At 40.9% G+C, this 20,938-nt stretch overlaps 2 protein-coding genes across 20 annotated transcripts in view; one reads left to right on the top strand and one right to left on the bottom strand.

Annotated features, from left to right (window-relative positions):
* Positions 1-12,974, bottom strand: part of CAMK2G (calcium/calmodulin dependent protein kinase II gamma) — a 255,718-nt gene extending 242,744 nt beyond the window's left edge. For 4 of the 15 annotated variants that reach the window (XM_072931544.1, XM_072931546.1, XM_072931545.1 and 1 more), the window contains exons 1-3: positions 12,537-12,973; positions 10,846-10,894; positions 7,053-7,173 (exon numbers count right to left, since the gene is read on the bottom strand). In XM_072931544.1, the coding sequence (XP_072787645.1) occupies positions 7,053-7,173; positions 10,846-10,867 (143 nt within the window). In that variant the 5' untranslated portion in view covers positions 10,868-10,894; positions 12,537-12,973. Of the gene's footprint in view, positions 1-7,052; positions 7,174-10,845; positions 10,895-12,536 lie in introns of all 15 variants that reach the window. The other 11 variants (XM_072931541.1, XM_072931542.1, XM_072931547.1 and 8 more) reach the window with 6 other exon arrangements.
* Positions 12,975-13,296: 322 nt separating this feature from the next.
* The window catches only part of VCL (vinculin), a 55,463-nt gene continuing 47,821 nt past the window's right edge, over positions 13,297-20,938 (top strand). For 2 of the 5 annotated variants that reach the window (XM_012574529.5, XM_072931537.1), the window contains exon 1: positions 13,298-13,779. In XM_012574529.5, the coding sequence (XP_012429983.2) occupies positions 13,612-13,779 (168 nt within the window). In that variant the 5' untranslated portion in view covers positions 13,298-13,611. Of the gene's footprint in view, positions 13,780-20,938 lie in introns of all 5 variants that reach the window. The other 3 variants (XM_072931535.1, XM_072931536.1, XM_002196746.6) reach the window with 3 other exon arrangements.

The following is a 20,938-nucleotide window of genomic DNA, read 5'->3' as shown; positions in this document are numbered from 1 at the left end:
AATGTTCTTCTTTTCTTTCTTTTTTTCTTTTTCCCTCCAGTATATAGTAGCAGCTTTAGATGTTATCACAAGATGACTGAGCCTTGGACACTATGGAACAGATGCTGGGCAAGATTCTTTACATAGCTCTTCTGGGACAAGGCACCTCAACCCTTGGCCTCTGGCAGCTGCTGTTCTTCTAGTCCTGCATTTACTAAGGATTTCTCTCTCTGCTCTCTGCATGTCCATAATCCCTCTTGTTCTATGCCTGAACCTCCCAAGTTCTTGCCTTTATGCACTTCCTGCAGTTCCAGCCCTGGACTGGAGAGACCCTGAGCAGAATCTAAGCTATGCAAATTCAGTCTATTGGGCTGTTTGTGTGTCAGGGGCTGTTGTTGTTGTTCTTTTTTTTTTTTTTTTTTTGTGTGTGTGTTGGGTTTGAACGGGTTTTTTTTAGTTGGGTTTGGGGGCATACATCTTTTTTTTTTTTTTTTTTTTTTTGCTCTTTTCTTAATGTTCTCTTAGACACAGGTCTGAGGTGCAACTCTACTCCTTCCTGTTTAGTGGGCTGAGAGAGTTGAATGGCAGCAGCCAGGATGCAGTGTTTACACTTCCTCCTCTGTAGTGTAGCCTGCTGCATTGTTCCATATGATCTGCTGGATTTCAGTGCAAAGGCCATGGTCCCCCACTCACACAGCATCTCTATGTGCACCCACTTGCCACCACTAGAAGCTTTGTAAAAAAGGATGTCTCTCTCAACTATAAAATCAGTATATTTGCTTCAGATTTTTTGTAATATCTGTGATATTATTGTTTCTTAAAAGATATATTAATGTTCTTTTTGTACTGACTTTTTTGCTGTTTTTAAGAAGACTAAGGACATTTGTTTGCTAGAGTGGAATAGGACTTAAATTTTCTTACAACCTAACCCCAAATGCAACAATTCAATGACCTTGTTATCTGTTGTGTAATCCTGATCAATGTCACGGACATAATAATCTCTTTCCTATTACATGTAAGACAGACCTCATGCAATGACATCGGCTCTTTCATTGGCAGGTTTATTTCCTATCTTGTGATAATTGATATTTATATCTCGTCATTGTACCTTTGACATGCAATCAAAGGGTTCCCCAGAGTATTGGAGCCCTTTCTATAGCCACTTGAGGGGCACTTGCTCTTAGGGTTTGAGCCTCACAAATCCACAAACTATGATTCCCTTTGTACTTCAACTATTTAACTAACACTCCAGTATTTTGCAACAAGAGAGTTAACAGGAGAACCAGACTTTGGTGTCCAGTGGTGAAGTTACTATGTTTGCCCCAGGATTGTTTCAGCTGCATGATCTGGAAAGCAGCTGTACCACGGTGATACACTTCATAACCATTGAGGATCCCGGTTAGTCCTCAGAAACTCACTGCCTGTACAGAGCTTTCCTGACAACAGCAAGTGCAGCAAATGGCCTTCCCTGCTCAAACTCACATTTGGAAATACACTTAGTGATATAATTTTAAACTCTTCCTGAAAGTTATAGAAGTGCTGGTTTCCTACAGCAGCAGAAGGAAGTTGACATCCCAGGGGGTTTCTGTTGTGTACACATGAACTGTATGTACTCAGATGAGTTTGTGTGTGTGTGTAATTTTTTAAAATGCTGTGCCTCAGTTTTGACCCATGTTTTTCTTCTCCTTTATCTATAATTTGAAAAAGAAATATAGGAAAGTATGTTTCCTGTGTTCACTGTCATTTCATGGACAAAACAGAATCTCCTTTCATGAAATCACTCAGCTACTCAAAGCAGTTTTGTCAGTAGAATGCGTAAATAATGTTCCCAAAATAAGTTTTCTGTCTCAGTCCTGTGTTCAGAATCTGTTTTACCTCATTTTCAGATCTAATTTTCCCAGGGTTTCTATTGCATTATACTCTTTCTGCCTTTGCTCCCAGTCTCCAAGAGAAATGCAAACCTAATTAAAGACACACAGCATTTTTAGCCTATATTAGTTAGCAACATTGTGATTGAAAATAGGTTTCCATGAAGCCATGGGAAGTCGTCTCCAGGCTTCTTTTTTAGGAGAGAGATGCTATGAACTTAATCCCATAAGTAGATGCAAGGAAAGTATTTCACAGAGAGTGCCATAAATACTATCACCTAGGGGGCTGATCTGCTGGAAAGTAACTCTGCAGGGAAGGATCTCAGGGGTTATGGTGGACTACAAGCTATTCATGACCCAAGCTGTTCTTGTCCTTGTGGACAAGAAAGTCAAGGGTATCATGAGGTGCCTTGGGAAGAGCACTGCCAGTAGGCTGAGGGAGGTGGTCCTGCCCCTCTACTCAGTTCTAATGAGGAGCATCTGAAGCATTGTATCCTGTTCTGGGCTCCCCAACAAATGAGAGACATGGAGCTCCTGGTGGAAGTCCAGCAGACAGTGACGAAGATGATTAAGGGACTGGATCATCTCTCTTATGAGGAAAGGCTGAGGGAGCTGGGCCTGATCAGCCTCAAGAAGAGACCACTGCAAGTGGATCTTATCCATGTCTGCAAGTGTCTGAAGGGAGGGTGTTGAAAGGATGGATCCAGGCTCTGCTTGGTGGTGCTGGGCAACAGGACAAGAAGCAACAGGCAGAAACTGATACACAGGAAGTTCCACCTGAACATGAGAAAGAACTTTAATGTGCCGGTGACAAAGCACTGGAACAGACTGTGCAGAGAGGCTGAGGAGTCTCTCTCACTGGAAATATTCAAGAATATTTGGATGCAATCCTGTGCAATATGTCCTGCTTGAGCAGAGAGGTTGAACCAGATGACCTCACCTGTGATCCCTTCCCAACCCTACCCATTTTGTGATAAGCATGTCAATCAGGTGCATGGGAGCACATACATTAATGTAAGTATTTATGTACATATATTTAATATATAATGTGCATATATTTAATATATGTACAATTCTTTTCTTACAGGTCATGTATTGTGTAATAATGCATGGCATTTAAAAGTTTGCTCAGCAAGTAGTCCCTGCCACATGACTAGATGCAAGCCCGCTCCATGACCTGATCCACAGCTGTGCTTCTCAGATCACTGTGCCCACGGTTGTCCATAGTGCCAGGATATGATGACACAGCACACGTTGTTTTTCCTCACATTATCACTAATTATCAAATGGAAACAGTACTGTGTTTATACAATATATATCTGTTGCAAAAGAGACAAGTCAACTCTAGGAGAGGAAAAGCTCGGTCACAGAAAAGAGGATGTAATGGGAACAGCAGATAACAAGTTATTTTCATAGCACACATTATCACCCTGAAGTTTCTTATTACACTGACACAAATTTTGGTCCTTCTTTCACGAATAGCAGTGCTAGAGTAGAACCATTTCCCTGGAACAACATGAAGATGCTCAGTCAAGCCATGTGTGTCATCTAGCACAGTATCCTGACTCTGATGGTGGTCATCAGTAAATGTCTATGAAAGAGCACAAAAGAGGGGGAAAGAATAAAATATCAATTCCCAAAGTACAGATGCTCAGCTGAAAAATCTAAAGCTGGGGATTTGAACTAAAAATAGCGTGTCTATGTATTTAATAGATCCTGATGGGTCTATTTGTGAATTTGTACAAATGGCTTTTGAATTTTTTTTCATAAAAGCTTTTGGAATCAATAACTTTTTTGATGATGATATAGTGAAAATATATCTCTACTGAAGTTATAAGCACTTAACATTCAGAACCCCTTATTTTGTAATTTGTAGCTATATGTAGCACTTCTTTTTTTAATTCTTCAACTGAAGACTGAACAGTTTTTAGCATGTACTGAGAGGAGGAATCTTTAACATCACAAAATAAGTTTTGGACTCCATGATCATGTACAGGAATGGAGGCTGAAAAGCAGAAACAAATCAGGCATTACGGTTTAAGACTTCTGAGGCATAAAATACATCTGCTGAACAGCAGCCATGCCTGAAGAGATTTTGGACATTATTCTGTAATAATGTCTTCTTATAGAATAATGTCCAAAATCTCTTCAGTTGGGCAGAAAACAACTTTATCCAAGTTGCTATGTTCCTGTTTTGAACATCTCTGAAAGATTAGGGTGTCATTTAGTAGCACTCTTGCTAAATCTTTCACTGATGGCACAGTAGCAGAATCTCTATAACTCAACATTAACATATGATCCTAATTTGAGAGACTTGTGACGTGAAATTTAGCAACCCTTTCCACTACAACTTGCACTTTTCATCAACCTGAAAAATGTTGATGCTTTTACCTAATAACATAAAAATAATACAGTCTTATATGGACCACCATATGACCTTAAAGAAACTCAAATTCACTCATTGTTTAGACAGCAGAGTCAGTTCAAGAAGTCTGAAACACATTGCAATCAATTCTCATTTTCTGACAGAACACAGGACATTTCCTTTAAAAAGAAAAATAGCATCTATTGCCTTACCTTCACCTTGACAGTGTCCCAGGACAGCAAGCAGCCTGTCTCTTTCACAGCCATTCTTACCTGACCTATTCTAGAAAACTCATAGTTCTTTCACAATCAGTAGGAAAAATGGCCTGCAAATTATTTTCCTTCATAAGAAGCCCACATCCCTAAGAGGTAGGCTTTTCTAATGGCATTTCAATTTTTAAGACCTTAATTCCCCTTGTTTGTTTCTAAAAACCAGATCTATCCTCATGCTAACAAAAGGTTCCAAGCCTCGTCTATAATGCAGTGAACAAGGGTACCACTTACAGAGAATTCTGTAAACAGCGGCTCAGTAGAAATGTGAACCACATTGCACTCCCCTACTCTGTCAGCTGCCCTTGCTGCTTTGTCTCTGTACTCTTTTGGCCTGTAGGTCATTGCTTCTCTATGTGCCTGGCTGACATGCAGCTAGTACTGCTCATACAAATCAGAAACCTCAAAAATCTGCAACAGCTAAATACAAGGGTCTCTACCAGCAAATAAAATCTCTTGAGCCTTTACATTTTTGGGGCTATATGTTCTTCTCAAGCCTTTGAATCAAAATTTACAGATTGTGGGGTCTAAATATTGGTGAATTTATTTTTATGGAGAGAAAATGTTCTGGCAGAATTTCAACCAGACCTGGCACTGAGACACACTAATTTCCTCACAAATGTTTTCCTTAAGGGTTTTCCTGATTAAACTGTGATCCTAACAGATTGATATTGGCAGAGTTTAGATACACATTTGGATCTGGAGCAAGTGCACTATTACATACTTAAAAATAGAATTGAAAAAAAATAGCTGCACTTCTGTTGTTCAGGCCCTAGACAGTTAACATAAACTGTGCTTCTTTCTGCAATCACAGTATTTGTATTTAATTCCATCACTCTGACTAAAACATGACAGCAGTTACCTTTCTGAACAAATTCCAAAAAGCTCACATACTTCCAACTATTTTGTCCCTTGCTGTGCTGAGGATGTCTTCCCAGGCTACTACTGCTGCTTCTCTTCTCCCATATTTGGAAGTTGGCCTTCAGCATGGAGATCCCTTGTGGGTTTCTGTTTAGATTCCAGAGTCACTGTTGCACATTACCATTTCCTTCAGCTGATGTAAATCAAATACAGTATGAGTGAAAAATGTGAGTCTAGGCTTGGCTAACTGCTTTGCAAGGGGAACTATGATGAAGGCAGAAAGTTTGTCTCAGGAGGCAACGTTTCATAAGCACAGCATGCTTTGCACAGTGGGACATTGCTGAGGCTATTGCCCCTCTTTCAGCACCAGTTTGCACACACTTTAGCACTGAGTTGGCAGTACTGACACAATATGCAACAGTGGAGAACTCACATGGAAAATATTGTTGCCTGGCATCAGGGACATTTTTCTATACACAAAGCCCAAAACCAAAGCAGGAATTTAATTTCACCCCTGGCATTTCAGAGCATTTGTAGCAAACTTAATAGCCCATAATTTTTGCTTTTCATCCTCCAGCAGCTTCAAGGCAACAGAACCCAAACAGCTCCTAATTTCAAAAAACATTAAATTTTTTATTAATCAACTGTTGCCTTTTGTAAGTACACTGAATACATGATATTGTATTGCATATAATGCCTTAAATAGGAATTATTTTGAAACATTTTAACAGAACTAATAGTTTATAGCCCAGCTCCTTTTAGACAGGATTTATGAACCTCTCATTCCTAACTCTCAAGACTGACATGGCAGTGTCACCTACAGTATGGGGCAAAATGCCACTAACGCTTGACACCTACCGGAAAGCAAGACACAGCACAGAGATTTTCCCCATGGATAAAAGATTCACAGTTTGATATTTAATAGCTAGGAATCTAGTTATAGAGGAGACGAAGAGAAAGATGATCATGTTTTCAGTAGACTGAAGAGATTCTAAAACAAATAACATGCCTTTACAACAGCTTTTTCGGGCCCAGTAATGTAGCATGAATCTATGTCATTTTGGATTCTTCCCTTTGCAGCAGGATAAAACTCTCACTACAATCCTAATGATCTTTAAAATCATGAGTGCCAGTGTTGAATACATACTATCTTTCTGTAATGCCACTGCATTTTATCTGGAACAGAGAACAAAAAGGTTCACAAAGCAATCTCACAATGAATCCTACTAAATTTTCCCCAAGTACAAGGTCCAACTACATGAAAATAACTGCAAGTTCAGGATTTGGGGGCAGGAAGAAGAAAGTATTTTTGCATTAGGTTAATTGTCTTTCTCTATTGTAATTACTTGAAGCTCCCCCGAGACACTTGAAGAGTTTCAGTCAAGATGTATAACTGAAATAAGAAACTCAAAGGTATGTAAAAAATATTTATTCTGTGGATTTATATCTCCACTGTATAAGGAGGGAGTTTATAAACTGATGCATAAATTAAGTGCTATCTAGCATTTTCTCTTTGAAGCCTAATTTGGCCATTTAGTATTTGCCGATGTCAGTAATCTCCTGTATCTACTAATATATGGCTACAAATCTTTAGCTTGCGCACTAAATCAGATAATTATATATGCCATAAAGAATCCATGAAAATGTTAAATATCTCTAAAATTATGCAGTTAAAAACCAATCACATATATAGAAAGAGTTCATTCTTACTCCATGTAGTACTTCATTTCAGCCAGTGGCTTTTCAAGAAGCATCACCCAATCTAAATGCTTTGACCTCGTGGTGAATTTGAACATACACAGAACTGCAGAACTCCCCAAGCCTGTTAATCCTGCAGTAGGAAAATAAATAACTTATGAGACTCCAAACCAGCAGAACATTTAAAATTTCAGACCAAACTTACACTTCCCAACAACACATGTTTTAATACTTGAGTAAGTCAAATCCAATACAAGGAACCACTAGGAAAGGAGCTGATACATACAAGCACAAAACATTAGAAATCAGGAAAAAAGGCTGCAGAGGCACCGATGAACATGCACCCCTGCTCCCAAAAAATCAAGTATTACTTAGATCATCTTGGAGACTGATTTGGATACAGAGGTCTTTGAAATGAAATTGAACATATCTACACAAAAAAATACTTAATCAAGGACTGAGTATCAAGATGTGTTCTTGCAAGGTAGATAAAAAAATGTGAGAACTTAACTGTAGGCATCTCACCTGAGATATCTGTCCTTTTCAGAGCAAAACAAAACAGGGGAAGCTTCAACTGATCAACAGAAGTAATTTAAAACAGCCTTCTGTTTTTAAGGAAGTACAGCAAGACCATACAAGAAGTTAGTTGCCACATCTCAGCTGGTATATGCAACAGCTCTGTAAACTGCTTGATAAAAAGGCTTTATTGCTGTCACAAAGCATGTTCTTGGAAAGGAATAATGGAGCAGCAAAGGCAATTTAAAGCCAAACAACATCATTGACATGAGGTTTAATAGTATTAACTTAAACACATTTGACATCTTCAGTTTATTTACTTCAATTTCTTTGTGCCTGTGTGTAGAAATGACCATAAATATTAGCCAAAATCCCTATTTGCAAAATGAATGTTTAGACTATTAAAATAGTCAGGGCTTTATTATTGTAAATAAAGCACTTGGATTGTTTACCAGGTAGTCAATTATAGCGACAAGCTCTGAGGCAGTATAGGAGCCAAGCTCCTGAAAACCACCTGCTGCTAACACCGATGTCTACTGTAGGTTAACAGTAATGTCAGCACAAGAGTAGAAAGATTTTGTTTGCATTTACTGTGGACAGACTGTATAATTTTAACTGCACATACACTATCTATCATACATGCTTTGCACGTGTCACAGTGTGCTCGGTGTTACGTGCTTGACGGGGCTGCGACACCTCCCCGAGGACCCTGAACCTCCTAAGCAGTCACTGAAGGATAGAAAAAGTGAGACAGGCCTTACTTGTAAATCCGAGGATTGTTTATTAAATCATAAGGGTGAAAACAAAAGCATCCAGAACTCAAATGTAGAACAGAGGCAAGGACCACGAACAAAGGCAGGACAATGGGTTTTAAGGGACAGGACCAGGGTGGGGTTTAGGGTAGGGAACCAATAACAAACTGACTGGTAGGAACACAACGTGGGGGTTACAATGTTTAAACCAATAGAGAGTTACAGGGGTCGGGAACAGTTTAACTAAACCAAGGAGGCATCAAAGGAAACAAAAATGACAGGCTAATCTCTGGAAAAGGGGTAGCTATGACAGAGGACTGACAACTGGGATTAAACTAATGCCTGGGGGGGTGGCGGGACAAAACCAACTATTGAAAACAGTAATATAACAGAAAACACACAACATGCATGCATGTGGTAATATATTTTCCCCTGCAATTTTTTAGAAGTTGAAAAATGCTTTTTTGAACCTTATCCCTAGTTAGCAATTTCTAGAATAAATACACAAAAAATAGATATTTATTATAATTACCTTTCTTTTCTACATGTTCTTAAAATCATTCCTTGAATTTTGTTGTTACAATTGTTGTGATACTTACTTCACAATAAACCACTTCAGAATGTAGTGTAGGTAAAAAAAAAGTTTTGGGTTCAGTGCAATTGACACAGTAACTGGGAAGATGAAAAAAATTAACTACATTTGCACTCTTGGCTTCCCAGCAGAACTAGCAAGAGACCCCTTGCAGGAGACAGGGAATTGGTAGCAGCCTTCTCAGCCCCACTGTGTCCACACAGCAACAGAACACAGCTATAGAAGGGCAGCTGGGAACCAAGCGGTGTTGTATGATGAAACTAAGTTTGTATTCAGGAGCTGTATTCAGGACAACTGTGATGTAAATTTTCCAGTTGTAATAGGCTGCTCCCATCTAGCTCAGATAGTGACTGATGATGAGTCAGTGTATAAAAATTCTGAAGTGTTGGTGTCATTGCAGTTCCTAGAACACAGCCAGCCAAGATGCAGAATTAAACATAACCTAACCTGGTTTCATGGCAAAAGTAATCTAAATAATGGCAAAGCACATTGACAGGCCACTGTGGTGAAGTTACACTGTCAAACAGCTTAGTAATCTGCTCTTTCTTTCTCCAAGGTTGTAACTTATTAGGCATGAAATGTATTCCTCCTGTGCCAGTCACCTACACACTATCAGTAGAGTAATACCATTCTGCAACAAATTCATGACAAATTTAATATTTACATTTAAGGTGGACATTACCACAGAAAGAAAAAAAACTTTTTACTTAAAATTCAATAATCCATTGTTTACCTCCTTATATTACCCAGTTAATACTTGAGAAGAGGGAAATGCATAATGTCCACTGATCGACAGTAGGCTCCAATTCTATAGAAGCTGATAATATGGACTCTAAACCTTAAATTCCAACATATGCTTAAATCTTCATAGGATCAAGACATTTATACAATCCAGTTTATGCAATGTATGAAAATAGCATTTCTGTAAATTTCATCAGGTAGTTAATTAGTTTTTACTCAGGTAAGTTTGAAGTTGGTGCAGTAAAGGAACAAGATCAGATGATTCCAGGGAAAAGTGATTAATCACAGAGAAGTGTATTTGCCTAGAAAGTATAGTTCTTCTCTGCTGTGGTACCTAATACTGAAAATAACTACTGTAAAATGGAGGCTAGTGCTTTGAGCTAATCAGACACGTTGACTTCCATAAAGTATTAATAGTAGCAAAATACCTTATAATTGCAGACAACTGCAGGTTCATGAAGCTCTTTGCAAATAGCTCAGTTCCACTGCTGCCACCACTTACAGCTGCAGTGCCATGTACCCTGAGAATGGGATACAGAACTCTCCAAAAGACACTGTGGCAGAGGCTGCATTGCAGCTACACTTTTTGTAAGCACAGTGTCCTCCCTTTTTCCAACTAAGCCTATTGCTTCTGTATTCATGCATCTAACCTCAGTGGAATAGAAAATTTCTTTGCTTTGTTAAAAGACTTGTGAAAAAAGGAGAATTTATTTGCTCTTTTGGGTCAGAGAGACATTGTACTCCTAATGACAACAGATTTTTGTAAGCAGAAGAGTCTGCTAACATAAGGTTCTCTGTAGAACTGGGTTTAAAACTGGACTCATCTGAGTTCATATGAAATAATAAAAGACATGGAAAGAATTCCTTAAAAGCTAATCCTTTAATTCTAAGCACATTAACCTGAGATGCTGGTCACCATTGTCATACTAATAATAGATACTACTTCTTAATAATGCTAATAATTTAACTGTTTGGAAAGGAAAGGAGATTTTGCATGCCTTTGTTTCTTTGTATGCAATACCATATTGGAAGAGGACAAAAGAAACCACATGTTTTCATCCTGGGCTTTATAAACAGAAAATATAAAATCTATCATTACTTTCTAACAACTTAACAAGTTTCTAACTCCCAATGAATTAATGATTAATGTAGAACCTGGGGAAACAACACCACAGTAAGAAACAGAACGTTTTGAAGAAAATACCTGCATCAAAGCTGTTACTCATATGACATCAATGTGACAGCTGTGAATACTGCAAAGGAAAGAGAAAACTCTGTAAATTTAGTACTTCAAAAGAAAAAAAAAAACAAGCAGAAAATTAGTATTACATATATTGCTGCTAATTTAATGGAATTTTGCTGGAGGTGGCTTCAAAAATTAGGCAGCCACACCAACGCAATGGAGGAAATTTCAGTGATGGACATGCAGTACAGTCACATAATGCAAAGAATAAAACTTAAATTTTGTATGGGCAAAAATGACACCAATATAAGTGAAATAATGAAACAAACTCTTAATATCAACATATCCCAAATACAAGTACAGATTTTGGTCCTGTAGGCAGGAAAAGTTCCAGGAGGCCACCAAAAATTTCCATCTGTTCTGTATTTTAATTTGCCTGTAGTAAGTATACCTATTTGAGCTACCAGATCAGCCTGTTATAATGATCAGATAACTTTTTCCTGAAAGTCATATGCATAAACATGCATATTTCAGCCACAAGTCAGTACACACAATCCTAAATCTAAAGCAATTATATTTGATCAGAGCGGTTTGCTTATGTGCAAGTCCCACAAATAACTAAATATGTGGGGTTTATTAAGTTTGCATACTTCTATAAAACAGAATTTACCAGATTATTAGACATGGACTAATTGCTTTTTACAATTTCCAGATCCTGCACACTGCTGTCCAGAAGGATTTTTACCTATTCTCATTATTACATAGTATATGAAAGAGGTACTGCTAGACCCATATATGCTAAAAATGGTACCTGCTATACAGCCAATAGCAAAAAACAAGCTACTCTTATAGTGCACAGTTTAAGTAACTTAACACTCATTACTGCTGAAAGACTGATACTGTAATTACGTTTTGCATGCCAATAGCATAATTTGATTATCTGTTACTGAGCCTACGGGTTCTTTCCAAACCACCTGGGCTTGTACACCGTGGAAGTTAGTACAATGATTTCTACTACTGGAGATTCGATAAACACACAGAGAAATATAATTTCTATCATACTAAAAAGAGAACAGTAAACAAACCAAACAAAAAAACTTCTGAGCTAAAGGTGTTGCTAAGATATCTTAATCCAGCACAAAACCTGTTTTTCATAGCTTTTTAGGCCTACAACTTGTAACTGTCCCAGTAGCTCCAACCATCATAATGCTGGTACAAGTTGCAAAGGGATCCTTGAGCTCACACCAGCCTAACTGATGTAACTGCTCTTTCTATATGTCCCTGTGTCTTCTGGTAGGAGTGGCTGTGCTCAAACACTGCACAGAAAACACATTATTTGCTCTGGACCACTTGAGAGAGCAACCTAGTCTGACAGGGACATTGATTTATAGCTTAAAATGGCACCACAAGGATAAAAACACCTACAAACCAGCAATAACTTTCCATATTTGAAGCTGTGCTTGTTTATCAACGAAAGTAAGAAGTGTAGAGTGTAACTGCTTCCTCACGTTTTATTTTATGACGAGTGCTGCCAGTGCCACAAGAGGCCGTGCCCGGGACACGCCGGCGAGCGGGCAGTGCTCGTACGGGCTCACCCCGAGCCGTGCTGGGACTGGCAGCCACGCTCCCACACCGGCGCTACGGGAAAGTGGGGATTTATGTTCCTCTCTGACTACGGCTTGTACTCCTTCTCCCGACACCACACCGCTCACCTAAGTGTATTTAAACAAGCTCCCGCTGTTACCACCAGTCATAGCGGCAATACCCAAGCCGAGGTTCATGCTCCCGGTACGTGCCGCCTCGGGGGGCCACCGCCGCCTCAGCGATGTCCTGCCGCGTCCCCTCAGCCCCTGAGGGGCGGTGCGCGGGGGGCGGGAGGCAGGGACGGTCTCCCCACCCGGAGCGGAGCGCAGGCGACAAGCGGCGCCCACAGCCGTCGCCACTTCTCAGTGTGGGAGGAAGCGCTTGGGGCCGCGCCCAGGGCGGGCCGCGCAGGGCCGGCTGCGGGAGAGCGCGCACCCCGCACGAAGCGGCGCGCCCCAAGCAGCGCCTGGGGACAGCGGGTCCGGCCAGGAACGCCACCTCCCCTCGGTCAGCCCCGTCCCAGCGAGGCTCAGCCCCACACGCCCGGCCAGGCGGTCACGCTCCGCCTCAGCCCAACGGAGTGAACTTGCTCCGGCAGCGGGAGTGGCGTAGGAATCCCATCGCCCTCGCCCCCCGCTATCCCGGCACCCTAGCATTAATTGTCTCCTTATATGGACACCAGAATGTCTGACGTAATCCCGACGATGGGAAACCAGCGCCCGCGCAACCAAGCTTGGTTGGGAAGGCGGGTGGTGCGGGAAAGGCGGGGGCTGGAGGGGGAAGGAGGCTCTGGAATGTTGATGGACGCGGCGTTGCGCCACTGGCAGCGGCGGCCCCGGCTCGGCCATTGGGCGAGGCGGCCAGGGGCGGGAGCCGCGGCAGGGGCGGGCTGTGGCGCTTGAAAAGCCGCCGCCTGGCTGAGGAGCGGCGCCAGTGTGGGGTGGGCGCTGCCAGCGGGTGCCAGGAGGGCAGCGAGTTCGAGTCCCGCCTCCGCCAGCCTGAGCCGGCAGCCGCTTCTCCGTGTGCTGCACTTCGCTCCAGGGCGAGGGGAGCTCGGAGTGGGCGTTTGGTTTTCTATTCTTCCTCCTGTTCCTCTTCGTGCGGAGGCCGCGGCTTTCTCTGTGGGGCGCCAGCCCGCAGGGACAGAGTTTGCCGGGAGTTTGAGCTGAGTTCGGGCCCCGGCCCCCCCACCCCGCCGCCGCCATGCCCGTCTTCCACACGCGCACCATCGAGAGCATCCTGGAGCCGGTGGCCCAGCAGATCTCCCACCTGGTCATCATGCACGAGGAGGGGGAGGTGGACGGAAAGGCCATCCCGGACCTCACCGCCCCCGTGTCGGCCGTGCAGGCCGCTGTCAGCAACCTGGTGCGGGTGAGTAGCGGCGTCTGGCCCGCCTTCTGGGAGCGACTTTGGCCGCCGCGGCCAACTTGGGAGTCCGGCGGCTCCCGACCGCCCCGGGCTGTCGCGGACAGGTGTCCCGGCCCCCGCCCCGTGAGCACCGGCTGGGCGCGGTGCTGGGGCCCGGGAAAGGGTTACGTTGGAAGGCTGGCTGGACCTTTGCGGCTCCCGCCTGGAAGCCGCCTTCGTTTGTCCCCTCTCCGGCCGGCGAAGGAGCCGTGCGAGCCGTGCTGTGGAGCAGTGAGTTGTTCCAGCTGCGGGTTGCTCGCCGTCTCGGAGCGAAGAAGCCTTTGCCCACCTGAGGAGCGGCATCACGTTAAAGTGCAGTAAAGCGCGGTAGTTGCTGCTCTTCATACCCGCCCCGAAACGCTTCACAGATGGCTCTGATACGCTCTGTCGTGTTTTGCTGCCTAGGAAACTCCTATTTTAAGTGTATGCACTATAAAAGGCAAAATACTTACTTGGCGTGAGCCTATCCAAAAAATCCCAAACTCAACCAATAACAAAGCCCAAATCTCCCAGGCATTTGGGTTTCATTTTTAAATCGGTGAGGGTTGGCCATCCTTATCAGTGCAGAAGTTGAGGCGGGACAGACCTGTGGCTTCCAGGCAAAGTCTGGAGCTGTAGATTGTTCTTGTTACATAGCCTCGAGTATGAGTTACTGTTTGCTTGTGGTAAGCTAAAGGTGACAGAAGTTTGGCCTGACTCTTTTGACTTCTTGAAAGCGGTTATGCATAGCTTGTCTCTTTTAAGATCTGAGCACTTGCAGTATGGACACTGCAGTTTGAGAAGTGCAAATGACTAATATATTTGAAATGTTTGAGTCGTATTAGCACTTTTATAATCAACAAAAGAATAAGGAACTGTTGCAAGGCAGAAATATTTTATTTGATGTAGAATGCACTGTGGCATTGCCTGCTCGTCTACTGCATTAAGAATTACCTGGTAATACTTACCTTGCACCTTTGTTAAGCTTGTTTAAAAATACTGAGTGCATTTTTGAACATCACATGTTCCTTGCTTACTTTGAATCTGTGAAATTCTGAAGTAATTCCTAGCAAGAAATACCTCTTGCCAGTAATCTTTGCCTTAAAATGAATAGCTATGCAAGTTAAAATACTGTGTCACTGTTAACCAATGTTTGAGTGCACTGAAATCATGAGACTTGTGGGCATAAGAAGCTGCTAAGATGACTAATGTATGTGATGTGTTAATCATGTTTTGGCCTGTACTACTCACTGCTGCTAGAATAACTTGCCACTTGGAGGTTTTGCAGTTTACTACAGTGTAACTAGGTCTCTTGTTCACCCTGACTATAACTATTACAGACTGTCTAGAATACTTGTGCTTCTTGCTGACTATAGCAGGCACTCATCTTTTTATGAAGAACAATCATTGTGCAGCAATTCACTGATGTAATAGGTGTTGTGGCTGTAAGGGTGTGAAGCCTGTGTGTATGAAATACTTTTCCTTGAAAGGAAGACGTTGGAATAATGCTTTGCTTCTCTGAGCTAACCCTGTAACACTGAGTTGTGTGACTATTTTTCCTCACCCTACCTTTCTCTCAAGAGAAACTTGATCTGATAAAATTTCATTTATTAGAGAAATGCAGAAACAGATTTAGTTTCCTTCTGCAGCTTGCTAATGCTAGCTTGTCTTTCATTTTGGACTCTTTTGGAAGCCTCTGTTTTTCTCTTCTTGCCTGCTAGTTTGATAAAAGGAAATATTGTTGAATTATTTTTTCTGTGTTTATTCACAAAGAGGAAATAGAAGTGTAATCTCAGGTGGTAGTTACCGGGAAGATGCCCAGATTTATTAAAATACAGCTTTGTCTATTTTATGAAAAATGCGGAATTAAAGTTCTGTTTCCTATCTGGAGCTCTGTTTTCAGTGCATCGCTCTGAAGTGTAAAGGTGATTTATGAAACAGCAGTTTCACAGGAGCAGGAGAATTTGTACAGACAGGTTCTCAAATTACAAGCCTTCTGGTGGCTTCCCAGGTGACAGCAAAGATGGAGTTATCAGTGCAGCCAAGGCAGTAATGTGGCTGCTGGCTCATTGTGTTGCTTGCTGTCTGCTCCGGGTTGTTAGTGTAGTGTGTCACAAAGTTCATAAAGGAAAGTACTGAGGAGCAGGGAGTTTTTTAGTGGTAAGTTTTCATATACAGCAGCATTACTCTCCAGCTGCCCAGCCTATAGTAAGGATTCTGCAGTTTGGAAAACGCAATATTGAATGGATTTAACTATCATGTCTGTGTGTAATTGCTGGTAGCACTGTTTGAAATTTTGAGACTCATTCTTGTTGAAGGCCTAAAAGATGTACTGTGAGGGGAAATGCTAGGAAATGACTATATGGTTATTAGGGAGGACCTCTGTGCAATAACTTGAACATTCCTGAGTTGGAGCTAGCATAATACACTATTCAAGATGGAATGGAGGTTGATAGATATGAGAGTCTTACATTAGGATTATTAGATGAGTCAAAAGGGGGTCCTCCTCCTAAATACCCTGACTAGACATCTATATAAGAGAACTTCTCCTTTGGCATGCATTTCTGTATTTTCTGTCACTAATGGTTATGCTGTATTTCAAGGTTTGCCTGAAGCCATCTTAAATTACATGGCTTTTTTAATATAAAGTTTGCATGCTCAAGTGGACCTATCCTAGAGATACTGCCTTATCAGAAGCTAATTGTAAATTGATCCTGGAGAAGAGATAGTCCAAGTCGTTGTTAAGTTAATGAAATAACTAAATCTTTTACAAGTTAGTCGTTACTGTAGTAAAATACCAAAGAAAGATTTGGTATTATGTTTCCAGCAGTTTGGTATTAGGTATGCAACAGTGTGCTTCTACTGCATCTTGATTATTTTGTTGGGGAGTAGCTTTTGCACAATAATTCTCAAATTGTTCTGAAGCATTTTGATGAAATTTCTTATCTGTGAGGAGAAGTCCTTGTTGCCTGTGCAAAAGTATAATGTTGAGGTAAGCATCAGAAGCTTTTTTACACAGGAATCGACTTTGGAGCCAGGAATTTGAGGGAGCGGCTTCAGCTACAACAAGACTATGAATGTACTAAATTGGTCCTTCTTTTAACTGAAAATCTTAATGTTTGTATTGGCTTATATTTGTAGTGGATGTGTGCCTCTTATGGGAAGGTTGGCATTTGGTATTTCTTTTATCTGAAAGATGTGACATTGTAAGTCAACAGAAATGGTGCTGTTGGTGGGTGATAGTCGAGGCTGCCTCATAGGTATGGAATGATTTTGAGCTTGCTAAATATCCTATTAGTTTAGAGGAGAGTAAAATGAAATAGAGTTTTAACTAGTCAAACTTCCCAGGGAGGAAATGAACCATGTGGTGGTTCTCTAGTTGTTTTAGTTTTTTTTTTTTTCCTAATTGTTTGGATTTCTTGGTTGGTTTAGTTGGTTTTTTTTAGCCTATTTTAAAACCAGGAATTTTAATCAAGGATGCCTGATAATGCAGAAATGCTGAACCAATCACCCACATTATATATATGGTTTTATTTAATGGAGGAGAAAAAAGATTGCTACTTGCCAGTACTGAATTTACAAGCATTTATGTTCAGACCAATGTTATAGTATTGCCAAACAGAGAAAGCAAATTCTACTCTGATGTTGTAAGCTCCACAGTGCTTTGTATGGCTTCTGGCATTCTGTCAGTGCAGGCATAGCCCGCTCTGGTCACTTCTCTCTGCTGTTTCAGACAGACCTGCCTCAGAGCAGTGCTGCTGTTGCTCTGCCAAATGCCAACAATGGGTGAAGCTGCTGAATTTGACAGATTGGGTTGTAATTCTCTGCATGAAAATTAAGGTAGGAGAAGGGAATTGGGAAGCACACAATTTAAAATAATGGAGCAGGCTCAGCAGCTCAAGGAGGTGGTGGTTTTTCAGAGTCTGGGCTGTTGAACAAGGTCAGTGGTCTAAAAGATCTCACCTGCTCTACCTGAGACCAATTGCTTGAGACTTACCCTGTTTTCATTTTCATAGAGCTTGGGGCATCTGAGCAAAGTGATACTCCTATGAAATGCTCATAATGGAAGATTTAAGACACTAATGGTAACTGAGATATTTTAGAACAGAGATCTGCTGTGAAAAAACAGTGCTTGTCTATTTGATGATGTAACTTCTGCCATTCCATCCTCTATGTTGTCCTTTTATATGTGAGTCTATGTCACGTGTCTATATGCATCCAATTTATATTATATAATTTTTAATGGGAAAAAATATTGCTTTACTCTCTATTAAATTGCTGATGACCATATTTCTCAAGAAGATGTTATTGTTGGATGCTGTGATATGACTTTAATTACCTACTGAGGTTTGGAGGCTTATGAAACACTACTGAGACCTTTCTGTACCTCAGTTACTAACTGTGACTAGCTAGATCAGGCTAATCATCAGGAAGGGTCTCTTAGATTATAAATCTCCTGTCTCATACTCCATGTTTATCAGATGTTTCCTTTAAGTAGGTCTGGGCCAAGTACTCTAGACTGCTTTTATTTATATTTTAAAATAGTAAGATTAGCTTGACTGGAGATTGTACTTGATGGGAACAAGACCCTGTACTGCTAGGTCAAAGTCATGTGTGCCAAAGGTTTTTGTGACTTCCTAAAGTTGTGAGATCAGTCTCCCTGAACTACCACCAGCTGAAGCCCACCCCATCTAGGCACAACTAAAACTACCCAGATAGCTCTTAAAACAAATTGAAGTTAATACCAGTACTTTGACAGAGACATAAAGTTTAAACTAAACAAAAGACTTAACTGTGGGAGTGTTGCATTTACTGTAGCTATAGCAGCCATCCTATCTCAGCAGAGGAAGAAGCAGTAATCACCTGAAGCCGCTGGCATGTTCTGTCTGCATCCACGGGCCTCTGACAGGTGAGAAGTTGCCTGGGGTTGCAGGGCCATTTGGAAAGGACTATCCATCTTCCCTGGACAGGCTTTAAATTGCCTACTGATACCTGCAAACCACCAGCTTGGAAATCACCTGTATAACGAATTTGTGAAGAATGCAGCCTGCCTTGAAATCCTTGTCATGATTCCAGCAGCAGAAGTCAAATACACAGATAACACCTGGAATAAGGAGAAATGGTCTGACTGTTGAGTAGAGTGGAGGGATAAACAGCTTTCTTTTGCCATAGCCTACTTGCCTGTAACTCAGGCTGCAAAGAGAGGAGTGAGCTGTTGTGAGCAGCTTAAGATTTCTTTTTTTTTTTTTTTTTAGGGGGAAAATTAGCTTGCATTATGTTTCTGTATCTTGGAAAAGGATGGAGAAGAAAGGGAAAATAGAAGCTTTTTCATTGCAGAATTTCCTACACAGCACAAAAGATGATTCTCAAGGACATTGTGGTTTTTGCATTTTTCCTTGATGCTTGTAATTTGTCATGGGATATGTATACATCTGTGCCTCCCCATTTCCAGTTTATTATATTGTTACATTTTGAAGCTGAAAGAAGTGGTCAAAAGAGCAGATCATCTGAACTCTACAGAAGTCAAACTTAGTAATAAGTGAATGAAGACTAGCATAGATTTGACGATCTCATGAGACTGTCTTTTCACTACAGCTTCCTAGGTCTTATCTATGAGTAGTAGAAAACTGTGATTAGTATTTTACAAATAATAATGGTTTCTTTTTTTTATTAGAACATCCCTTCTTCAGTGTACAGCAATTTCTTCAGGGATCATTTACCATATTCTGGGAACTGTGGCCATATGCCCTGAGAAAGTGGATAAACCCCATTAGGGTGTGTGTATGGGAGGAGCTGGGAGAAGAGTGATTTATCAGACAGAAAGCAGCTTTGTAATAACAAAAGCACATCATAAACTTCTTTCTTGCTTTTATCTGTTAGGAATCATCTTTACATAAGTGATTAATTAGTTTCTGATTTGAGTGGAATAATTTTTGTTCTGTTATTGTGTTTGGGTACTTAATTTATTCCAGTCTCCTCCATCAGCTTTAAAAGGGATCTTTTGTTCTCTCTTCCTTTAAATGTACATAGACATGGTGAATGTCTCCTCATACGCAGCTTGCATTTTTGGACATGAAAACTGAGACTATTATTGTGGAATGGACAGTCTTTAAGTGGCAGTTGGACTAATAAGTTTCCATATGCCAAGAATCTGGTGAATACCACTCCTGCTTTGAAAAACCTATTAAATATTTTTTTTCTGCATGAGTCAAATACACCAGTGTGGGAGGAGTTAAACCCGTATTAAGGACCAGTGTTTTTAGCAATTTATTCTTCCTGATATCTTGTAACTTTAGAGAGTGATGTAGTTTTGCTTTGTACTTTGAAACAAGAAGGTATTTTTCTCCACATAGCGATATTGGACTGTAGATGTGGAATTCCTTTTAGAGGTTAATAAAAATTAAGCAAACAAAACATGGGTCAGAAATGTGTACCTTCAGAGCAGGGGGTAATTTCCAAGTGTTTTCCCCTTCCCAATATAGTTGACATTTGGATGAAACAAATCTTTGAGAGGACTGAGTGGGGGTTGGATCCAAACAGTGATTTTAAAGATGTGTTAACAAATGTGGTCTTAATGGTAGTTACTAGAAATTATGCCAGTTGATTTTTTCAAAGGAGCGAGCAGGCCAATCCTAGTAATTTCTTGCCATGACTACTGCTTAATTTTGATAGTATCTTTGCATACAGTGCTTTTTATTCCTGCTTCTCTGTTGAAGACTTGTGTATGTTTCTCCAAAGCTCCCATTTCTGACTGCATTGTCTTACTAAGTCTTACTGCTTGATGGTACTCACACTGAAAATCAAGTCAGACTGGAAAACTGGACCTTAAGAAACATTGCAATATAATATTTTTTTTCCTTTAGTGGCACAAATTATATTCTATCACTTGCTCAGTCAAATGCTGAGAAGCAGTTCTTGATACAGAACTTTACTGCAGCACGGTTCTTAATTTTTGTCCATTGATAGCCTTCCTGACATTTATCTTTAAACACAGCTATGGGAGTATTATTGAATTTGAACAGTGAAATGTCCTTTTTTTGGCAACTGTGTAATTGTAAATTGTATCCACTACATTAATTATAATGTTTAGTTGTATAATTTCTTCCTTAATTTTTATGACAAGAGGTGAGAGGGAATTAACTCT

Source organism: Taeniopygia guttata, chromosome 6, assembly GCF_048771995.1.
Source record: "Taeniopygia guttata chromosome 6, bTaeGut7.mat, whole genome shotgun sequence".
Taxonomy (NCBI): Eukaryota; Metazoa; Chordata; class Aves; order Passeriformes; family Estrildidae; genus Taeniopygia; species Taeniopygia guttata.
The sequence above is the reverse complement of the archived record's forward strand: the minus strand, read 5'-3'. Positions and strand labels throughout refer to the sequence as shown.